Source organism: Eschrichtius robustus, chromosome 16, assembly GCF_028021215.1.
Source record: "Eschrichtius robustus isolate mEscRob2 chromosome 16, mEscRob2.pri, whole genome shotgun sequence".
Lineage (NCBI taxonomy): Eukaryota > Metazoa > Chordata > Mammalia > Artiodactyla > Eschrichtiidae > Eschrichtius > Eschrichtius robustus.
In genome coordinates, this window is record NC_090839.1 from 64,363,372 (window position 1) to 64,384,773 (window position 21,402).

Below are 21,402 nucleotides of genomic sequence, written 5' to 3' on the forward strand. Positions count from 1 at the left end.
TTTATGTTATAAACCTGTTGGCTTATCATTATAAGCTCTTGGTAAATAAGGGCTAAATGGCATTCGATTTTGTGTTGTATTATCATTTAACCAATTCCCCAAGTGTCAAATCTTTATGTATTTTTAACTTTCCACAGTTGTAAATAATGTTTTGAATATTTTCATTCTTAAATCTTTATCTGACTTGTAGATTACAACCGAGGATTGATTTCTGCCAGTAGAATTCAGCGGTTAAAGGATGTGAACCTTTCTGAAATTTATAACACATAAATGTAGGGCATGGCCCATTTCAAATGGCTGTCATGTGATGGCCTTGCTGTAGTTGATGATTGTACTGTCTTAGTTGATGATTGTACTGTCTTAAATCTGAGGTATGGCTAATGCTGTTAATGGCCCGTTTTTATGGGTACAGTCGACTCCGTTCTCAGTGACATTGGAGCTTTCCACACGAGGATGATCCAATCCATTTTCATGATTGTACTTTTCACCAAAAGGTTCTAGTAAAGCTGTAACGTAGTGAAAGGATCAATTTGAAGTTATGCTGTCAGGAGGTTAATTTGATGCAGTTCTTAAAATGCAGCTTTCATTGCTGATCCTTTCTGTCTAATATTTGCCATAAATGTCTAACATTTGCCATAAAAAGTACAGGATTCTTAGGATTCTTATTATAGATTAATGTGGCAGGTTAAGCGGTCTTGAAATTTAGGACACAGCTCAGGAAAACCAGTGCTTGCAGAATTTTAGCAGCAAACCAGTTAAGCTCGTGCAATATCCAGCTGTGCCGGCGGGTGGTGAGAGACTTAAGGTCAGCAGGAGGAGGTTATTTCATTTTCCACTCCTTCATCAAGCTTTTACTGGGCACCTTGAGGGCAGTTTTTTAAAAACAGCTTAACTGAAGTCTAATTTACTTACCATAAAAATCTACTCCTTGTACGTGTACAATGCAGTGATTTTTTTTTAAAAGTAAATTTATAGAGTTATGTAACCATCACCACAATTCAGGTTCAGAACATTTTCATTGCCCCAAAGAGGTCCCTTGTGCCAGTTTACAGTTAATTCCTGATTTCAGCCTTAGGCGACACTAATCTACTTGTAGTTTCTATGTATTTACCTTTTCTCGACATTTCATGGAATCATACAACGTATGGCTTTTGGGTGTGGCTTCTTTCCCTTAGCATGATATTTTCAAGGCTCATCCTTGTTGCAGCATGTGTCAGTACTTTATTCCTTTTTATTGCTGAATAGTAGTCCATTGTATTGATATACCACATTTTATTTATCCATTCATCTGGTAAACAGCTATATGCATAAAAACTTGAAGTGATTTTCTTGGCTGGTGCTTTTTAAAAAAATTAAAACATTCACTGTTACGTGCCCTGCTTAATTAAGAACATGGCCAATTCATTAACTTATAGTAGAAGTTAGATGTGAGAAAATGTCGTGGAGGCAGCCAATCCTCCCACCGCCTGCCCTCCCCTGCTGCGTGTCAGAGAGCACTCAGCAGAGAGCATTCTGGGAAACAGGAGAGACTGAGCTGAGAAAATAATGAGCTCCGTGAAAGCAGGTGCCCCTTTCATTTTTGCAGAAAGTATCATATGCCTGAGTCAAGGTGAGAAGAAATGGAAAACCTTCAGGTGACATGATTATAAATCAGTGCCCATAGCGTGCCCACCACAAGCTGAAGGGCTTAGATTCATGTAGTTGGACCAGTGTGTTCTCCTTGGTTCCCTAGTCTATTTTTTTAAATTTTATTTATTATTATTAATTAATTAATTAATTAATTTTGGCAGCACCAGGTCTTAGTTGCGGCATGCAGGGTCTTTTAGTTGCGGCATGTGGACTTCTTAGTTGCAGCATGTGGACTCCTAGTTGTGGCATGCATGTGGGATCTAGTTCCCTGACCAGGGATTGAACCTGGGCCCCCTGCATTGGGAGCACAGAGTCCTACCCACTGGACCACCAGGGAAATCCCTTGGTTCCCTAGTCTTAACTGACCTGGATTTGGATTCCAAATTATACAAGATCTCCTAAGATGCATCTCTCACCTAAGTATACATCAAGTCCATGTTCTGAGTTCTTCGAGGGGAGGGACCATATTGGTCACATATACCACAGATGGCAGGCATTGTGCTAGGTGCTGTCACCACTAAGATGAACGAGGCGTGATCCTTGCTCTCTGGAAACTCAAGTTAGCAAGAGGAGACAGCTGTGGAAAGCAGATTGTTAACAGAGATTGACCAAGTGCTGCAGCAGAAGGAAGCTCAGCATGAGGAAGCACTCAGGAAGGCTTCCTGGAGGAAGGGACCCTTGAGCTAAGTCTTGAATGACCTGTAAATATAAGCTCAGGTCAAATGGGGAGGTGAAAAGGGGACATGGAGAGGGTGTTAAGTAGAATGGCCTTCAGCAAGGCAGGCATCATAATGAACTAATTATAGGACTAATGCCCACCTGGGTTTTCTGCTGTGTTGGGTTGATTGTGACCTATGTGCATCTGGAAGGTAATGCTGCTGATGTAAGCAAACCTTGGGGACTGGGTTTGTGCTCTTCGCCTGCATTCCATTCCCCTTAGGGGCCAGATGTTATAGAGTTGGTGGGGCAGTTACTGACTTGTGCATTGGAGCCAAACAAACCTACGGGTATTGTTGAGTTAATCATTGTATTTGCAGATGATTCGTTTAAAGATGTGGTTTATTATGGAGAACTCTAAACACAGACCAAGGTTTTTGCCCTCCTCCCCACCCCACCCTGAAACAGGGCCCTGGTCAGGCTCCGTTTTGCTATGCCTTGCTTTTGGTTCCTGTGGGATTTAGATAGTTTTGGTGGGTGTCCCAGCTTTCAGGGAGCCCTCAGATGTGTGCCTGTGTGGATATGCAGAGAGACTAACATATGCACATCTAATATTTAAGAGTGACATCTGCCACAGCAAAAAGTGTTGTTTCAGTGTGGGGGGAGTATTCTGGGACCCAGGGTTCAAGGTTAATCACCCTTTTACCTATCCACTGAAAAAGCATTTACGGAGCACACGCTGTGTTCCAGGCACTGAGTGAGCTAGGTGCAGGGGAGCCAGGAGGACAAGGTAGGAGTTGGAAACCAAGTAGTGTAGTTGAGGACAAGTTCAGTTTGGGATGCCAGGTGGGGCTCCTTCCTGTAGAGGACTAACTTTTTTAAAAAAAGTTTTTATTTTATATTGGGGTATAGCTGATTAACAATGTTGTGATAGTTTCAGGTGCACAGCAAAGTGACTCAGCCATACATATACATGTATCCATTCTCCCCCAAACTCCTGGAGGGCTAACTTGGATCATTGGCAGTAGTAGCCTAGAATTCTGGGATGGATTAGTGATGTCTGTCACGGGCACAGACTAGAGGATAAATATTCGTGTGCTGTGTATTTGCTGATGCTGGGTTAGCGTTTTCTGGTGTAGACAGAAGACTTGAGTAAAGGTGGCATATGGGAGGGAGTTGACTTTTGTCTTAGAATAAAGCATGTTTGTCTTGGTGGCATGGGGTGTAGTGGAAACTACCTTGGATCAGCATGGGGGTGGGTAGGGTAGGGCTGGAGTACCCATGTTGCTGCTAATTATGTACTTACTAGGTACTGTCTCTTAAATGTCTCTAAGCCTCAGTTTCTTGATGTGTAAAATGGAGATAATAATACCTGCCTCAACCATATCATAATGTTGATGGGAGGAGCTAGTGAAATCATGGATGTGAAGATGTTTTACCACCCACAGAGTGATAGACTCTTGCAGTATTATAACTAGAGGTGTGGGGGTGGGTGGAGCAGGAAATGCCTGCAGTTACGCAAGGATGAGCCAGATGGTGGTGGCCTCAGGGTCTTTGCACTGGGTCTGTCTGCCCAGCCTGCTGCCTCTTGTCATATCCAGGTCATAACTCTAAGGTTACCTCCATTCGGGCCACAGAATCTAAGCCTGTTCTTGCCCTGGCTCCACCTACCACCTCATCCTGTTTTATTTTCTTCAAAGGTCTCATCAACTGATATGGTCTGGTTAGCTTATTTGTTTTTGTATCTTCCCCTGCTAGAACATGGAAACGTGGTGAGGCAGAGACCTTTTCTGTCTCACTCCCACCATCATATCCTCAGAGCTTAGAACAGTGCCTGGCACGTAGGAGAAGTACAGGATTTCTTAACATTTGCTGCATGAGTGATTGCAAGGGTCTCTGAAGTGCACAGACCCGACTGGGCTGGGGGCCCAGGAACCCTGTGAGGATTGTTAAGAATTGAGTGTAGTTGCTGTGACCTCATCTCTCTGTGAACATGTTCCTGAATCTCCCATTTCTTTGGTTACTGATAAATCAATTCAGTTAAATGCACAGTAATTGTAACTTAATTGACAATTCCATCAACTCTGACTTCACAATGTAATCTCTTACAACAAAACAAAGGACAAGAATCAGAATTCATATTATTTTTTAGGGTATGTAACAGTCCATGAAATTACACAGTGTTTCCAATTTGGCAGGCTGGTGAATTCAATCTCTTAAAAGATAATCTTGTTTCATAAAGGACATGAAATGAATTAGAGTTGAAACTTGTGAATTGGATACAATTAACACCCAACCCCTCCCCACACGGAACTGATTTGTTTTTAAATTGGCTTTTATTTTATTTTTTTCCTCCCCTGCTGGCTGGCACCAGTTCCATATCCCCTTGTTTCTTGTGAATTGTTACTGTGCTTTCACCAGTCTGATGAACTTGGCTAGACCGTGTGGGGCTTCCCTAAGTTATGTGAAATGAACATAAATGGAGATTGGTGTGGAGTCAGTTACATGTCAGTCACCTGTCTGTAAATCCAGGTGTCTAGTGTGTACCCTCACTAGCTCCCTGGAGATGCCAGGGCCGCCCTGGTTGTTTCTCTGCCTTCACAGGGTGGATTGATGAATCATTGGTTCTCTCGCAGGGTGACCTGTCTGTGTGCCCAGTTTGAGGCCGTCCTGCAGCATGGCTTGAAGAGGAGTCGAGGATTAGCGCTAACAGCAGCCGCGATCAAACAGGCAGCAGGCTTCGCCAGCAAAACCGAAACAGGTACTGCTCGGCCTGATGCATCCTGGAGGATGTTCCTTTCTCTTGCTCTTTTAATTTGTGTTTATTTTTTAATAGTGGGCAAGGCAGTCATCGTGCGGGACTGGTGGGGGCCAGTGGCACGTTGTGGTGCAGAAATCCGTGGTAAGGATGTCTTACTTGCAGTCAGTTAGGGTGTTGTCTGGTATCTTAATTTAAATGAAGTCAGCCTTTGTGCAGAATTCTCAGAGCCACGTGTTGTGGTCTCCGAGGGGCTCGGGGGACCTGCAGCTAAGGTGCTTATTTCACCAACATGGTGTGGCAATTGCTGTGAAACTAATAATCTGTTCTAACTTTATGCACAAGGATAGCATGGCGTTTCATAATTAAATCTGTCTTCAATAACAGCAGCAGAAAACAGGCAGGTCTCTGAGCTTATAGTTCTGCTGCCATCCATTTAAAAATTGTCACAGCATTTCCCTTGTCCTGTGCTCCTGTGTCTCTGAATGACAGGGATAATGCTAATAATAATAATTCAACGCTCATGGGTACTTAGTGCAAGCGTGGCACTTTGTTAGTCTTTTATATAAATTAACTCGCTCAGTTCACACAATAGCCCTATGAGTGGTGGGGACCTTCATCTCTCTTCTCCATGGTACAGATGTGATTTGTTCGAAGCGGTTTGCTTTGGATCTGAACTTTGAAGTGTATCATGTCATATAAACAACATCCTGTGTGTTCCACCCCACGCGCACATTTAAAAGAGCAGGTTCTTTCAGACCCTGCTTGTGGCTGCCGCCCTGAATTCCCAAGTCCTTCTTGTTACTGTGATATCAGTGTCACTGCTGAGAAAAATGTGTCACCTTTTTGCTAGTTCACCTCCTTTCACAGCAAAACATCAGTGCTCACCGTGTTTGGTAGCGGTGTTTGTGGAAATTCTCTGCCCACTGAAGCGAACCCTTTGCCTTTCCCTCTCATGTTGGCGCGTCTCCTTTCCCTTTTCTCTCACCCCTTCAGCAGATCTTTCATCCCTGTTCATCTCACCGGTTGCTCATTTTCAGAAATGAATGTGGGTTCTGTTGGGGTCAGGGGATGGCTGCAAGAGGGATTCCTGTCACCGTTGATTTTTCTTCTGTGTTCCCGGGTCCCTTCCTTCCAAGTCAGGGACATAGGGGGCCAGTTCAGAGAAGAGCCGGTGTCAAGGGCCTCAGTCCTCGTAGAAACCACAGCCAGCTCCTTGGCCACCTCGGATGTCAGCCTCAGTCGTCTCGGTGGCATTTTATGTACAGGATGCTTCCCTGAGCCTCTGTGTGGGGATGGCGTAGGGCTGGTTGATGGCTGTTTGAGGACATGGCTTTTCCGAGAGTCCTCCTTGGCTTGCTGGGCCCTTGTGTTTCTTCTCATTTCCTTCTTACCTGTCTGTGGGGCAGCTACCTCAGAGGAACTGGTGTGGAATAGACCACCAGGCTCTGGGCAGCTCCTGGGCATGGCAGAGGCAACCCTGGCTTTGGAGTCAGACTCTGAGGGTAAGTCTGGCATGACCCTGGGAAAATGCCCCTCTGTGCCTTCATTGTTTGCACCTGTAAAGGCAGAGCGTCTCGTCTCCCTGGGGGATTGTCAGGAGGCTTCAGTGAGACTCTCATGTGAAGCACCTGCTTCAGTTCATAGACACTCCCCCCCAATAAATGTTTAACCAGTTATCCTCTTCTCCCAAACACCCTTTAAACTTTTAATCTCTTTCTCCACCTCACCCCCTCTTGAGGCTCTGATCTTTTAACCATGAAAAATGGCTCTACCTATTCCCATCCAGACTAGAATTCTTATCTTTTTGTTACTTGGCCCTGATAATCGCAGAAGCACCTACACGTTTGCAAGACATCGCCAGCCTTCGCCTTCTTGCTGTTTCCCTGCATCTTAGCATGATTTCTACACTTGCATCCTGAAGAGGCTGAGGAGCAGTCTCTGGCTTTGTTTTTGCCCAGGAGGGTGTGCTGGGCAGCCCCCTGGCCAATTAGAAGCAAAGCAAAGACCGAACTCGCTTAGCCCTGGAGTAGTTGCCAAGGGCTTGTGTCATCATTGTTGGCAGCGTTAATTAACCATTCACGGGTGTAGGATGGTCCTTGGCTGGTTAAAACCTCTCTCCTGCCGTTGAATGTTTGATTAAAAACCTCACGAGAGAGGGGGCAGGTGTTTCTTCAGCTGCTCAGAGTTGGAAAAGATCAGATCAATGACTTGTTACGGTTGTTCTTAAAGCCATTGGAATGACCTTGCCAGGCAGAATGAATAAAATGGAAGTCTGAAGAGAAGGATCCGACGGGAATGAGCGTTGCTCTGCTTCCTTGTCTCTGCTGGCTGCTGGGCCGGGCCCTCTATGTAGCTTAGCGATCGGACGGCAGGGTTGAAATCCCCGCTCAGTGACTTGTCACACATGAGCTCTCTGGGACACCTCCTCTCTGAGCTTCTATTTCCTCGTGTGTAAACTGAGGGTGATAACAGGACCCGCCTCGCAGGGTTGTGGTGGGGGCTTGAGGCCTTGGTACTGGGCTGCCCGAGCTGGTGCGTGATGATAACATGCCAGTAACATTCCAGCGTAGGTGATGGTGTCTTTACTTTTCAGATGATGACACTGAGGCTCAAGTAAGTTAATACGAGGCCCAAGTTCCCATGGCTGGTAAATGGCAGAGCTGAGGATTCCTACCCAGGTCAGACTGATGTCAAGAAGTTCCTGGCCCTTCCCCGCTCCCCACCTCCTCTGGCAGCAGGCCTGGTGCCCATAATTGCTCCTCTGTAGACCACTCTAACTCAGTGAACTGAACTGAAAGTGACAGGAGAGAATGAGTAACGGTGAATTAATCCACAAGGCTGTTGCATTAGCTCTGTTTCTAGATGAAGAGAGAAAAGCTGAACTTCAGAGTAATGACTGAATAAAATGACATTGTTGAAAATCACAATACAGTAGATAATACTGAGAGTCTGCCAGGGGCATGACTGCATTTGGTTGTCTGCAGTTAGGGTGCATGTAGGACTGAGTTTGGAAACTGGTGCCCTTGCACAACGTATTAAAAAAACTTTTTTTTAAAGTTGCCAACGTTTAAAAATTATGAGATTTTATGTTGAAATATAGATTTCTAGATTTTCTTAAACTTGAGGATCTGTGACTCTGGGCCTACATTTACTGTTGACTTTGTTTGGAGCCCAGCACCCCTGCCCTTTGTAGATGGGGCAAAAGTACTCCAGGTCACCACAGTCTCCACCCCTCCCTATTGCCCCTGACACTTGAGATAGAATGTCGATTGCCATTTATTGTTGTACTGTTGTTATTGTTCCCACTGTTCTAATTGGAAATTCAGCAGTTTTCAAGGGTAAACACCTCTCAAGTTGTAAGCCTTTGAAGCCAGTTTCTAGAGTGCTAAAACCGTTGTTTTTGTCAATTTTGTTCAGTTTTACAGTTGCTTTTTGGGGAGACGATTTGTTAACCTTCTCACTGGGCTGTAGCCAAAAGTCCCGTATTTTTTGTTTTTGTCTTGATTTTGAATACATTCTTGTCTTCGCATGTATCTGGTATTTTCGACTGAATGCCAGATGTTGTGTATGAAGAATCGTAGAGATAATTTGAAGTTTGGAATGATTGTATCTTTTTTCAGAGAGGATTTACTGTTGCTTCTCAGACAGTTAGGGTAGAGGGAGATCAGTTTAATCCAGTCAGGGGATCAAGCCAGTTCACACCTGGCCTTTAGCATTTGTGATGCCTGATGTATTTCTAGGATGTAGTTCTTCGGGGTTTCCAGCTTATATCAGTTTCCTGGAGTTGCCATAGCAAATTTGCACACCCCAGGTGGCTTAAAACAACAGAGAGAAATTTACTTTTTCACGGTCTGGAGGCCAGGAGTCCAAAATCTAAGTGTCAGCAGGGTTGGTTCCTTCTGGAAAGCTCTGAGGGGAGGGTGTGTTCCTAGCTTCTGGTGCTTGTCAGCAGTCCCTGCCATTCCTTGGCTTGTAGCTTTATCACTCCAGTCTTGGCCGCCCTCTTCACATGGCCTTCTTTCCTTTGAGTCCATGTCTCTCTGTGTCCCCTCCTCTCCTTAGAAGGACACCAGTCGTGTTAGATTAGGTCCAGTATGACCTCATCTCAACAAATTACACCTGCAAAGAGGCTTTCCCCAAATAAAGTCCCATTCTGGGGTTCCAGGTGGACACGAATTTTGGGGGGCACTGTTCAGTCCAGTACACAGCTGAATCCCTGAGGTGTTTTCCAGTGCCCTTCCTCATCTGCAGGTCCCGAACTCTAATTTTTTTTTTTTAAAGACCCTGTGGGAATTCTGAAAGCTCCACTTAACTTCTCATCAGAGAAGCTCTGTAGTTGGGAAAAGCCTTAGGGCAGAATAAGGCTCTGTAGACAGGAGTCATGTCTGTGGACATCCCTTCTCTTTGGGATCTGAGTTCCTCATGTCTTTCTTGCCTTTGCAGAGCTCCTAGTCCTTCAGTTTTGCTTTAATTAAAAAAAAAAAAAAAAAGGCTGGCTTTTTCAGTTGCTGTTTTTTTCGTGGGGGAGTTGATCTGGTTCAAGCTAATCTTCCACAGCCGACAGTGGACCCTTGGAGTGATGCTTTCAGCTTGTGCCTTTTCCGGTGGCCAGATGTGCCCCCTCTGTGCGTGACCATCTTCTGTTACTTTTCTACAAATCAGGTACCAGCTTTTCCTCCTGAGAGCAACTGTAGCCTGGGAAAGGGAGTTTGCACGCAGTTTTCCTTCAGTTTTGTGCTGATTTTAATCAGTACCCACATATATCTCCCATTCCCTAGTTTGCTGTCTATTAGGGGGTTTTATTTTGTTTGTTTTTGATTTTAGCTTAGTATTCAGGTTTCTTTTTGTTTTTGACTTGGGAGGCTTTTACCCAAACATCCCTGACCTATGAAATGTTGGTAAGGTAAACATCGTTCTAAGCAGTTATGCTGCCAGCTCAGCAGTTATGCCGTCTTGGCGGGCATGGGAAACAGTGTGCATCCCAAACTGCAGTCCCTTTGAATAGATCGTCCAGTTAGTTGAGTTACGCAGGACCCAGAGAAGTTCAGAATAAGGTCACCTAGTGTGTCTCCTTTAGAATTCAGACCCCAGAAGTGAGAGCCTACTGTGTCCAGTAGAGCCGTTTCCTCTTGACTTTTGACAAGTGACTGGATTTATCTGCACAGACAGTTGATTTGCCGGTGGTGAGATGGGAGCCTGCATTTTCCGAGCCTGTCCTGAAGTTTGTTTAACCTTTCCATTCCAGTTATGCAAGGTAGCGTGAATCATTACAGCCGACACTGGTTATTCCCCACCCAGCAGTTCCATCCCTTCTTTCTTGCTAATAGAACTCTGGTTTTGTTCTGATGTTGGGTGGCCACGAGCTTCAGGCCTGAGGCTAGCCACAGGAGGAGTAAATCTGGATCAGATCAGGCCAGCCAGAATAATTTCCAGCCTGCCAGTAGTTGGTTTAGGAATAGACATGTGATGCAATTCTGACCAAAAGGAAAGGTCTACTGACGGGCTTCTGAGAAAGCTTCTTGCTGTTTGAACAGAGACACAAGAAAGCTTATTTTATGGCCTTGGGTTGTTTTGTGAGACTGTGATGTTTGGAGCTATGGCAGTGATGTTGTGACCATGAGGAGGGACCAAGTCTGAAGATGAAAGCCAGTACATTCAGGATGGCAGCTCAGAAAGATGGAAAGTACTTGGACCCTGATAATGTCACTGAGCTACTGAATTAACCAACTCTGGAACTGCCCTACCTCTGGACTTAATGTTACGTGAGATAATTAGTTCCCTAATATTTTAAGGCATTTTGAGTTGGATTTCTTTTTACTTGCATCCAAAATCATCCTAACTCAAACAATAGAGAAAAGCAAGACAACTTAAAGAAAAAAAGAGACCTATGCTCCAGAAATGGGAGGAACAATGTGATTAGCACATTCATCTTGGAAATGACACTTGGGTGTTTTCTGCTCTTTTCAGTGAACCACAGGTTTGGCTTTCTTAGTGTTTGCTGGTGACTCATATTGAGCAGTTCTTGTGACCCAGGGGATTTGTTAGACCCTTTGCGCTCATTGTTCCACTTTACTGCTAAAATGATTATGCATAGTGAATAACGGTGTTCCCATTTTACAGGTGAAGAAAATGAGGCTCAAAGAAATGAAATAATTTCCTTAGTGTTCCAGAGCTAAAAAGTGGCAGAGCTGGGATTTCTACTTAGGCAGGCCTACATGATTGTGATTCTGAAGCTCCTACTTTTATTTATAATGGCATATTGTTTCCAGAAAGAGGGCTCTCTGAAAGATCATGACCCCTCCCCCCCAATTTGAACTCATGAGTAAATTAAGCAGCATTTTATTATTTATTTATTTATTTATTTATTTATTTTGGCTGTGCCGGGTCTTAGTTGCTTCATGTGGACTCTTAGTTGTGGCATGCAGACTTCTTAGTTGTGGCATGTGGGATCTTTAGTTGTGGCATGAAGACTCTTAGTTGCAGCATGCATGCGGGATCTAGTTCCCCAACCAAGGATCAAACCCGGGCCCCCTGCATTGGGAGCACGGAGTTTTACCCACTGGACCACCAGGGAAGTCCAAGCAGCAAGTATTGAGTAAGTTAGGAGCACTCAGAGCAGGGCTCAGCAAACCATGTCCTACCACCTGTTTTGTAAATAAAGTTTTATTGGAACACAGCCACAAACATTCATCTACTTAGTGTCTAGGGCTGCTTTTAGGCCGAGTTGTGACTGAGACTATCTGGCCTCCTGACTTTCTAGCTCCTAGCATAGTGTCTAGAAGTATATGGGTTCTTCAGTAAAAATATGTTCAATAAATACCTTTTGGTTGGAAGGAAGGGCCTCATTCAATGTGCATAGTACTATATTTCATGATTCCCAAGGTACCTTAAACCAGGATCACTCCAGAGTACTTCCTTTTCCTGGTTCATAGCCTGTGCCTTCTTGCTGTGTCTTCACATGGTGGAAGGAACCTCTTTTATCAGGGCACTAATCCCATTCATGAGGGCTCCACCCTCATCACCTAAGGGTCCACCCAAAGGCCCCATCTACTAATACCATCATCTTTGGGGGTTAGAGTTTCAAGAGTTGAATTTTGAGGGGACACATGCCGATTATAGAAGTGGCATTTCAATGGCATAACCTTGGAGTTTGATGTTCTTGTTAATCACTAAAATATCATCATCAGGTTATGTGTCGGCAGTCTGTTACAAGGTGATGGGCATGATTCAGAACATACCAGAGGCACATTTATTATTGAGGTGCCTGTCTTGTAAAATTTAACTGTAACTTTCCTTATCTGTTCAGCAGCCTTTTGGCACCTCTGACCTTGACACTTTGTCTCCCACTCTCTTCTGTAATGCCACAACCTCTGGGCTTACTTTCTACTTCTTTGCAGATCCTTCCTGGCATATCCCTTCTACACTCTCAAACATTAAATATTATTTATCCTCGGTTTCTGTTGTTGACTCTTGTTTCTACACGTACTGTCTGAATTCCTTGGTGAAAATTGCTATCTGTGTGTCGATTACTCTTAGTTATACCTCCTGCAGATCACTCCCGGTCTTCCTCTTGAGTGTCCCTATTTGGATGTACCACGGGCTTGTCAAGGTCTGCACGACTGAATTCTCATCCCTATCCCACCCCCATGTTTGCTCCTGTGTTCCTTGCTTAGTGAATGGCTCTGCCCTTCACCCAGGTCCCCCGACCAGCCTCGGGCTTCCTCCCAGCCTCCTCCTCCTCTTCCTTCCCCCGCAACCGCTCAAACTTCTATTTTTTTTCTCCCTCTCTTTTAGAAATTGTCATAAAGTATACATAACATAAAAATGACCATTTTAACCATTTTTAAGTGTACAGTTCAAAGGCATAAAAGTACATTCACATTGTACAACCATCACACCATCCATCTCCAGAACCTTTTCATCTTCCCAAATAGAAACCCTGCCCCCATTAAATAATAACTCTCCATTTTCTCCTCCCACTAGCCCCTGGCAACCACCACTCTACTTTATGTCTCTATGAATTTGATTATTTTAGGTACTTCATGTAAGTAGAATAGGACAATAGTAGACAATATTTGTCCTTTTGTATTTGGCTTATTTCATTTAGCATAATGTCTTCAAGCTTCATGCATCCTTTTTAAGGTTGGATAATATTCCATTGTATGGATAGACCACCTTTGTTTATCCACTCATCTGTCGACGGACACCTGGGTTGCTTCCACTTATTGGCTATTGTGAAAAGTGCGGCTACGAACATGGGTGTACAAATAACTGTTCGAGTCCCTGCTTTCAGTTCTTTTGGTTACATACTCAGAAGTGGAATTGCTGGATCATACAGTAATTCTATGTTTAATTTTTTGAAGAGCCACCATACTGTTTTCTGTACTGGGTCCTCCATTTTATTTTATTTTTTATTTTTTTAAAGTTTATTTATTTTATTTATTTATTTTTGGCTGTGTTGGGTCTTTGTTGCTGCTCATGGGCTTTCTATAGTTCCGGTGAGTGGGGGCTACTCTTCGTTGTGGTGCTCAGGCTTCTCACTGCGGTGGCTTCTCTTGTTGCCGAGCACGGGCTCTAGGCACACGGGCTCAGTAGTTGTGGCTCGCAGGCTCTAGAGCGCAGGCTCGGTAGTTGTGGCGCACGGGCTTAGTTGCTCCGCGGCATGTGGGATCTTCCCGGACCAGGGCTCGAACCCGTGTTCCCTGCATTGGCAGGCGGATTCTTAACCACTGCGCCGCCAGGGAAGCCCAGGGTGCTCCATTTTAAATTACCACCAGCAATGCACAAGGGTTCCCAATTTCTCCACATCCTTACCAACACTTGTTATTTTTTGTGTTTTTGATAATAGCCACTCAAATGGGTGTGAAGTGGTATCTCATCCTGGTTTTGATCTACTGTCTCTTGAAGTTTCAGATTTCTCTCTAAAAGTCATTTCTGAGCTCCCCACCAGTTCAGCTGGATGGTGCCCCTCCAATCGGTGACGACCCCCCACCCCCACCCTGCAACGGTCCTGAGTCCTCTTCTCACCAGACCCCTGTGTGGCACCACCATTTTCTTGTCTCCCTCTCTCGGTGGTCAGGGACTGGCTCCGTCCTTGCTCACATTTGTAGCTCCAGTGTATTGCAAGGAGCCTGCAACTACATTCAGAATAATGACTCGAGGACCCAGATGTCAGGTCATGCTGCTCATTCTCCTGGGATGCCAAACCCCGCCCCCTTCCATCTGTACATCCTCACAGTTGAAAGCAGGTGGTATTAATATACCCCCAACTGTAATATTAGAGAAACCTACTTCCTTGATCCTCAGGGGGGATTTTTGAAAGTGGTTGATTGCGTTTAACTCAAATTGGAAGTTATATTTTGCTTCACCGGGGCACCTTGGGTAACAATTTCATTTCTGTAGAGAATTGTTTGCAGAGGAAGCTGCATGTGCCGGGAGAACCCCAGGCCCATCCTTTTGATCGTGAGGGGAAGTCCACTCCCTCACCCTCCCATCCCTATCATGTTTTCAGTTCCCTCTTTGTGTTTCTCTGTTGAATTCGCGAACTTGCAAATCAGCTAGTTCTGGTGAAAGAGAGTTGGGAGGATGTCTGCCAAAAGGGCAGAGAAGACGTCCAGGGTGGCGATAAAAATGTTCAGCAGCTGGTGGGGAAGTGCTGGTCTTAGGGAGGGAGCCAGGGCCAGAGTGCTGTCCCCCACGGGCGAGGTGTTAACCCGTGAGTCACTGGATTTGGGCAATGTCCATAGGGTCCTGGGAGGGTTCTTGACTGCTGGAGTGGCTGAGGGCTTGGGCCAGTGGCCATTTATTAAGGGGGATGAAACTGCCCCAGCATATTAGGATTTGTTGTAGCCAGACTGATGCCTCTTGGCCAAAGGGGACCTCTGGCTATTTCAGAGGTATTTAATCTTTTTTTTTTTTTAATGAATGAATTAATTTATTTTTGGCTGCGTTGGTTTTTGTTGTTGTTGTTATTGTTGCTGTGTGTGGGCTTTCTCTAGCTGTGGCAAGCGGGAGCTACTCTTTGTTCGGTGCAAGGGTTTCTCATTGTGATGGCTTGTCTTTGTTGCAGAGCACAGGCTCTAGGTGCACGGGCTTCAGTAGTAGTTGTGGCTCGCAGGCTCTAGAGCGCAGGCTCAGTAGTTGTGGCGCACGGGCTCTAGAGCGCAGGCTCAGTAGTTGTGGCACACGGGCTTAGTTGCTCTGCGGCATGTGGGATCTTCCCGGACCAGGGCTTGAACCCATGTCCCCTGCATTGGCAGGCGGATTCTTAACCACTGCACCACCAGGAAAGTCCTGGGTATTTAATCTTGATGTCCTGTAAATTAAGACTCAGACCTGGCCTCGGAGTTGTCAGTTTTGAGTTATTATCCAGCCTGTTGGTTCCATGGGTACTTTGCTTCGCTTCTGTCAGCATGAAAATGGCTCTTGCGCAGAGGATGGAGTACACCCCCAAAAGGAAACAGGGCACAGGTTTTAGCAGTGGTGGAGAAAGTTCCCACTTGTTCATAAGGGAGGTACCATAGCCCCTTGTGTCACGTGGGTGAAGGCCAGGTGTGCTCTGTTGAGGTGTTAGAGCTGGGAACTCAGCCTTCAGATGATCACAGGGGCTGGACAGCTGACAGAGATGAGTGAACCGGGCTGGTGAAGGGTGCCAGGGAGCAGTGGCACCTGAGAGTCACCTGGCCCCTGCAGAGCAGGCTGGGATGTGTAGTCAGTCTGCGGATTCAGGAGGAAGAGAGGATAGATTTGGATGAGCAGCTAGCAGTCTGCCACGGTGGAGCTTTTCCTCTGCTCTGTAGAGTGGTCAGAGACACCTCTTCATGGGGACATTTGAATAGAGACCTAAGGAAGCGAAGGGATTAGCCATCCTGTTATTGGGGGAAGGAATCCCAGGCGGTTCAACAGGTTCAGAAGCACGTAGCAGTCAAGTCTCTCATTTGCTCGCAAGTTGACTCCTTGCCCTTGCCCTGCAAACTCTATTTCCTGGGTCCCCTTGCCCATCATTTCAGTGGGAGGTGGTGATACGGTCAGCAGGTGAGAGGAAGAAGGGAGCTGGAATATTTCTTCCTCCTAGCCCTGCTTCAGGAGGCATCTCTAGCCATGGCTGTGCTTCCTTCATGGTCCTTGCAGGTACCCCGTGGCTGCCGGTCAGGCCTTCCTCTTGTCCCCCGACTTTCCTCCTAGGTGCCTCTGCCACAGTCCAGCTGTTGCCCGCAACTCTGGTTACACCGCCTGGGAACACCTTTTGTTCCTCTGGCTTTAGGGATGGATTAGCTTTCTGATGTCAGTTATCTCCGGGTGCACTCGTTATCTCCTGTTTGGCTTTCTGGCTCTTCCAAAAGCTCTGTAACAGATGTCCTGTTTGAAATTCCTTCAGTGGCCTAGCTGGTGTGGTTTCTGTTCTCAGGGCTGGGTGGGCCCTGAGGTGGAGCAGGCTTGGCTGGTTGGAGGGGCGGCTAGGAGACCAGTGAGGCTGTTGCAGGGTGAGTGACAGGGAGAGTGGGACGAGGTGAAGTGGAGAGGTAGTGGGGAGCCCTGTCACGTCCGGGCAGTAAGTGGTAATGTATCCTCCTTTTCTTGCTTTATTTTTGTGATCTCCTTTCACCTCTACCAAGATAATTGGCACTTGTTCTGTAGAGTCAGTAGGGATGTTTAAGTTTAAATCTACTGAAGTCTTCCAAAGCAATCCAGCATCTCAGATCATTGTGCATTTATTCATTCTTTTTTAAAAAATTTTTGTTGGGGTATAGTTGATTTACAATGTTGCTTTAGTTTCAGGTGTACAGCAAAATGAATCTATATTCATTCTTTAAAAATGTATCACGTTCCGGGACTTCCCTGGTGGTCCAGTGGCTAAGACTCCGTGCTCCCAATGCAGGGGGCACAGGTTCGATCCCTAGTTGGGGAACTACATCCCACATGCCACAACTAAAAGATCCTGCATGCTGCAACTAAACATCCTGCAAGCGGCAATGAAGATCCTGTGTGCCACAACTAAGACCCGATGCAGCTAAATAAATAAATATTTTAAAAAATGTATCAAGTTCTGAATTGTACACTTTAAAATGGTGAATTTTATAAGTGAATTTTACTACAGTAAAAAAAACCTGGAGAGCTTCCCTGGTGGCGCAGTGGTTGAGAGTCCGCCTGCTAATGCAGGGCACACGGGTTCGTGCCCCGGTCCGGGAAGATCCCACATGCCGCGGAGCAGCTAAGCCCGTGTGCCACAACTACTGAGCCTGCGCGTCTGGAGCCTGTGCTCCGCAACAGGAGAGGCCGCGATAGTGAGAGGCCCGCGCACCGCGATGAGGAGTGGACCCCGCTCGCCGCAACTGGAGAAAGCTCTCGCGCAGAAACGAAGACCCAACACAGCCAAAAATAAAATAAATAAATAAATCTATAAAAAAAAAAAAAAAAAACCTGGAAATGGCTAAGTTACCTTAAACTGGCAAGTTTTAGTTTTTTTCTGAGTGAAGGGAGTTTAAAAACTAACTGAAAGGAAATTTAATAGAGTTAATTTCAGTTGCAGAGAAATAAAGACAATTCCATCTTTACTAAAAAAAAAAAAAAAGTATCAATGTAAAATGATGCAGCTACTGTGGAAAATAATTCGATGGTTTTTCAAAAAGTTAAACATAGAATTACCAAACGATCCAGCAATTCCACTCCTAGATGCACACCTAAAAAAATTGAAAGCAGGGACTCAGATACTTGCACACAAATATTCATAGCAGCATTATTCACAAAAGCCAGAAGATAGAAACATCTCAAATGTCTATCAGCAGATGAATGGATAACAAAGTGTGGTATATACTATATATAATGGAATATTATTCAACCATAAAGAGAAATGAAGTACTGCTACCTACTATAACATGGATGAACCTTAGAAACATGCTAAGTGAAATTAACCAGTCACAAAAGGTCATGTGTTGTGTGATTCCACTTATATGTAGAATCTAGAATAGTCAAATTTGTAGAGACAGAAAGTATGTGGAATAGAGGTTGCCAGGGGGTGTGGGACGGGAGAATGGGGGGGATTAGTGTTTAATGGCTATGAAGTTCCTGTTTGGGATGATGAAAAATTTCTGGAAATGGATAGTGGTGATAGTTGCACGACCTTGTGAATGTACTTCATGTCACTCAATTATACACTGAAAAATGGTTAAAGTGGTAAATTTTATTATGTATGTTTTACTGCAATTGAAGAAAGCAAAAAAAGAAAGTCCCAAGTTTACATACTTCGTACAAGTCTTAATTATGTGTTCTTCATGGTTAAAGCACAGCCCCTGTGTTCTAGTTCCAGGAGGCGTCTTATGGCTGGTTGGGCGATGGCCACGTGACAGAGCCACAGCCCCTCGTTGGAAACTCTGCTTTGCCGCTGCATTTGTGTCTTGTAGTTGGGCTCATGCAGATTGGGGTGTGACTGGGATTTGGGGGCACCTGTGCTCACCCAGGTCTCAGGCTGGAATATGGAAACACTTGGTTTTGCCTTTTGTTCCTGGAATGGTTGATACGATGTATGGCTGATTCTGTTAGCTTCCTGCCTAGAATCCTTTCCCCTTTTCTTCTTTGGCTTAACAGAACCCTGATTTTGCTTGGGGCTGTGGGATGTCCTTCTCTAGGTCATGGCTCATGTGTGATTTAGCCAGTCTTGACATGTTCTCCACTCCCTTGTGCTTTTCTGGGGTAACTCATCCTTGCCTGAAAAAAGGGAGTGATAGAGCTGGCTTTATCTTTTTTTTTTTTTTTTTTTAAATTTATTTATTTATTTTTGGCTGCACTGCAGCATGTGGGATCTTAGTTCCCCGACCAGGGATCGAACCCCTGCCCCCTGCAGTGGAAGCGTGGAGTCCTAACCGCTGGACAACCATGGAATTCCCAAGCACTGACTTGCATCTTAACCTCTTTCTTCGGCTCCAGTTGTGAATGTGAGGCCCAGAGTGTTGACAGTCCTCTGAGACAGCAAGGGTAGAGGGTAGAGATTCTGCCCACGACAGAGCCTTTGAACCGGCTGTCTACCTCCAGACTAAGTATTTAAGAAAACTAAGCCTTTCTTTGTTTACAAGGAGCCTAGCTCCTTGTAGTTGGGTTTTCTGTTTATTGCTGAGCAGTGCTTTTGTATGTGTGTTTATTTTTGAGGGATGCCATCGCCCCTCGAATGTGTGCAGGCATTGCTCAGGGCCTGCCATGTTCTCGGCCCCCAAAATGATTGTCAGATGGCTGAAGAACCTGCCCTAGCCCCCTGCATTAGGCTTCTTCTGGTTGCAAGTGACAGCCAAAGGGCACTTACTGGCTGACGTAACCAAGGAAACTAGGGGTTGAGCTGGATCCAGCGGAGTAGCACCCCCTACATCTGTCCCTTGGTCTCTCCCAGTTCCGCTTCTCTCTGGGTTGGCATCTTTCCCAGGTGGGCCACTCTACCTGATAGGGGAGACGGACCCAGGAAGCGCCAGGTTTACATGACAGTTACAGCTCCTACTTCTAGAACGGTGGTTGGCAAACTTCCTTAAGGGATCAGATAGTAAGTATTTTAGGCCTTGTGGGCCATAAGTTTCTGTAGCAACGTCCCAGCTCTGCCTTTGTAGCAGGAAAGCAGCCACATATGACTTGTAAACAAACGGACGTGACTGTGTTCCAGCAAGACTTTATTTACAGGGCTTCCCTGGTGGCGCAGTGGTTAAGAATCTGCCTGGCAATGCAGGGGACACGGGTTCTAGCCCCGGTCCGGGAAGATCCCACGTGCCGCGGAGCAGCTAAGCCCGTGCGCCATAACGACCGAGCCTGCGCTCTAGAGCCCGCGAGCCACAGCTACTGAGCCCGCGTGCCACCACAGCTGAAGCCCACGTGCCTAGAGCCCATGCTCCGCAACAAGAGAAGCCACCGCCATGAGAAGCCCATGCACCGCAACGAAGAGCAGCCCCCGCTCGCCGCACCTAGAGAAAACCTGCACAGCAACGAAGACCCAACACGGCCAAAAATAAATTAAAAAAAAACACAAAAAGTTTATTTACGAAAAGAGGGGTGGGGATGCTGAATTTGGCCCTCGGGCCTTTGTTTGCTGACTTCAGTTCTGGAGGGAGACAAGGCTTCTCTTCTAGTAGTTCAGGCAGAAGTTGTGGGGAGGGCCCCGTGGTCCAGGGTGAGGCAGTGAAGCACTCACTTCAGTCACAGAATTTAAGGGAACACCAAAAGCTCAGCGATCAAGATAAATAATATTTTCATGCTATATTTTAAAAAATCAAAATGAATACAGAAAAAAAATCCATCACGCAAAGGTCACGCAAAAATCGCACAAAATATCAAACAGGACCAGGGTGAGGGGGTGCTGAGTGAGGCAAGTTGAGGCACCCGCCCTGCTGTGGCCAGGTGGTTGACCAGCTTGGGTTACCTGCCCACCCCTGTGGGAGGGAGAGTTTGGTAGTGCTAAAAGCAACTTCACAGGGAACCAAATGGAACACGGTTCCCCTAGGAAAGAGGGGTGCAGCTGCCAGAAGAAAGGGAAAGGGATGCCGTTTTCCTGCCTTGGCAGTAAGCACTTCATATGCATGCTTTATTGTCTCATTTTTTTTCCCTCTTAGCAAACCTCAAAAGCAGGTAGTTCTCCCCATTTTACAGATGAGGAAAATGAAGGACAAACTATGTTGCCGAAGGTCACGCAATGCCTGAACTAGAATTCGCGCCAGGGATTTTGCCCTCCAAAGTATGCATTCTTGAATTCTTGGCATCGATTAAAGTTGAGGCCTGTTAGAAGCTTTGCCAAAGGCCCCGTGCTTTCATCATCCTCTGTCAGCAGGTACCCCTAGGTAGCTCACCTCAGTGCCCTCTTCTTGGCTCTTGTTTTTGTCGGCAGATGGCTTTCAGGAGTTGGGGGAACCAGAAGCCCTCACTCACTTTTGGAATCAGCCTCCGGTTTAAAGCAACAAGAGATCAGTGTATATTCCCAAATTAAATTATGGACACTGCAAGTGTTAAGTGGCAGGTGAGCTGCGCTTTAAATAGACCACGTTAATTCTGGCAGTGGAAGCGGAGCCCTGCTGGGATAATCATGATCATCAGCAGCATCACTCAGGCAAGCTTTAGAAGGATTCTGTATCGGTAAGCAATTTGCGAAATTGAACACTTTGAGGTGTTTCATGTGTACTCAGGGTCAGAGGGAGGTGACTGCAGTTTTCAGGAAAGACAATGCAGGTGAGAGTCACTTGATTGGAATCGTGATGGATGTACTGATGGTTGTCTGGTGGGTTACAAAACAAGGTTTTGGCTGGTCAGCCGGCCGGCCCAGAGTGGTACTCTCACCAAATTCTGAGAGAGTCTTCCAGCAGAAAGAAGGCTGTTTGCACTTGTGCGGTTTG

The 21,402-nt window shown here is 45.8% G+C and overlaps 1 protein-coding gene and 1 non-coding gene across 10 annotated transcripts in view; one reads left to right on the forward strand and one right to left on the reverse strand.

Moving 5' to 3' along the window:
* The window catches only part of SNX29 (sorting nexin 29), a 565,105-nt gene that overhangs the window by 39,646 nt on the left and 504,057 nt on the right, over positions 1-21,402 (forward strand). For all 9 annotated transcript variants that reach the window (XR_011076885.1, XR_011076887.1, XM_068565494.1 and 6 more), the window contains one exon: positions 4,923-5,047. Coding sequence is in view for 7 of the 9 variants with exons in the window: in XM_068565494.1 (XP_068421595.1) it covers positions 4,923-5,047 (125 nt within the window). In the remaining 2 variants the exon portion in view is untranslated. The remainder of the gene's footprint in view (positions 1-4,922; positions 5,048-21,402) is intronic.
* On the reverse strand, positions 1,894-1,966 carry TRNAG-CCC (transfer RNA glycine (anticodon CCC)). The gene has a single exon. It is a non-coding gene; the product is annotated as a tRNA-Gly (tRNA).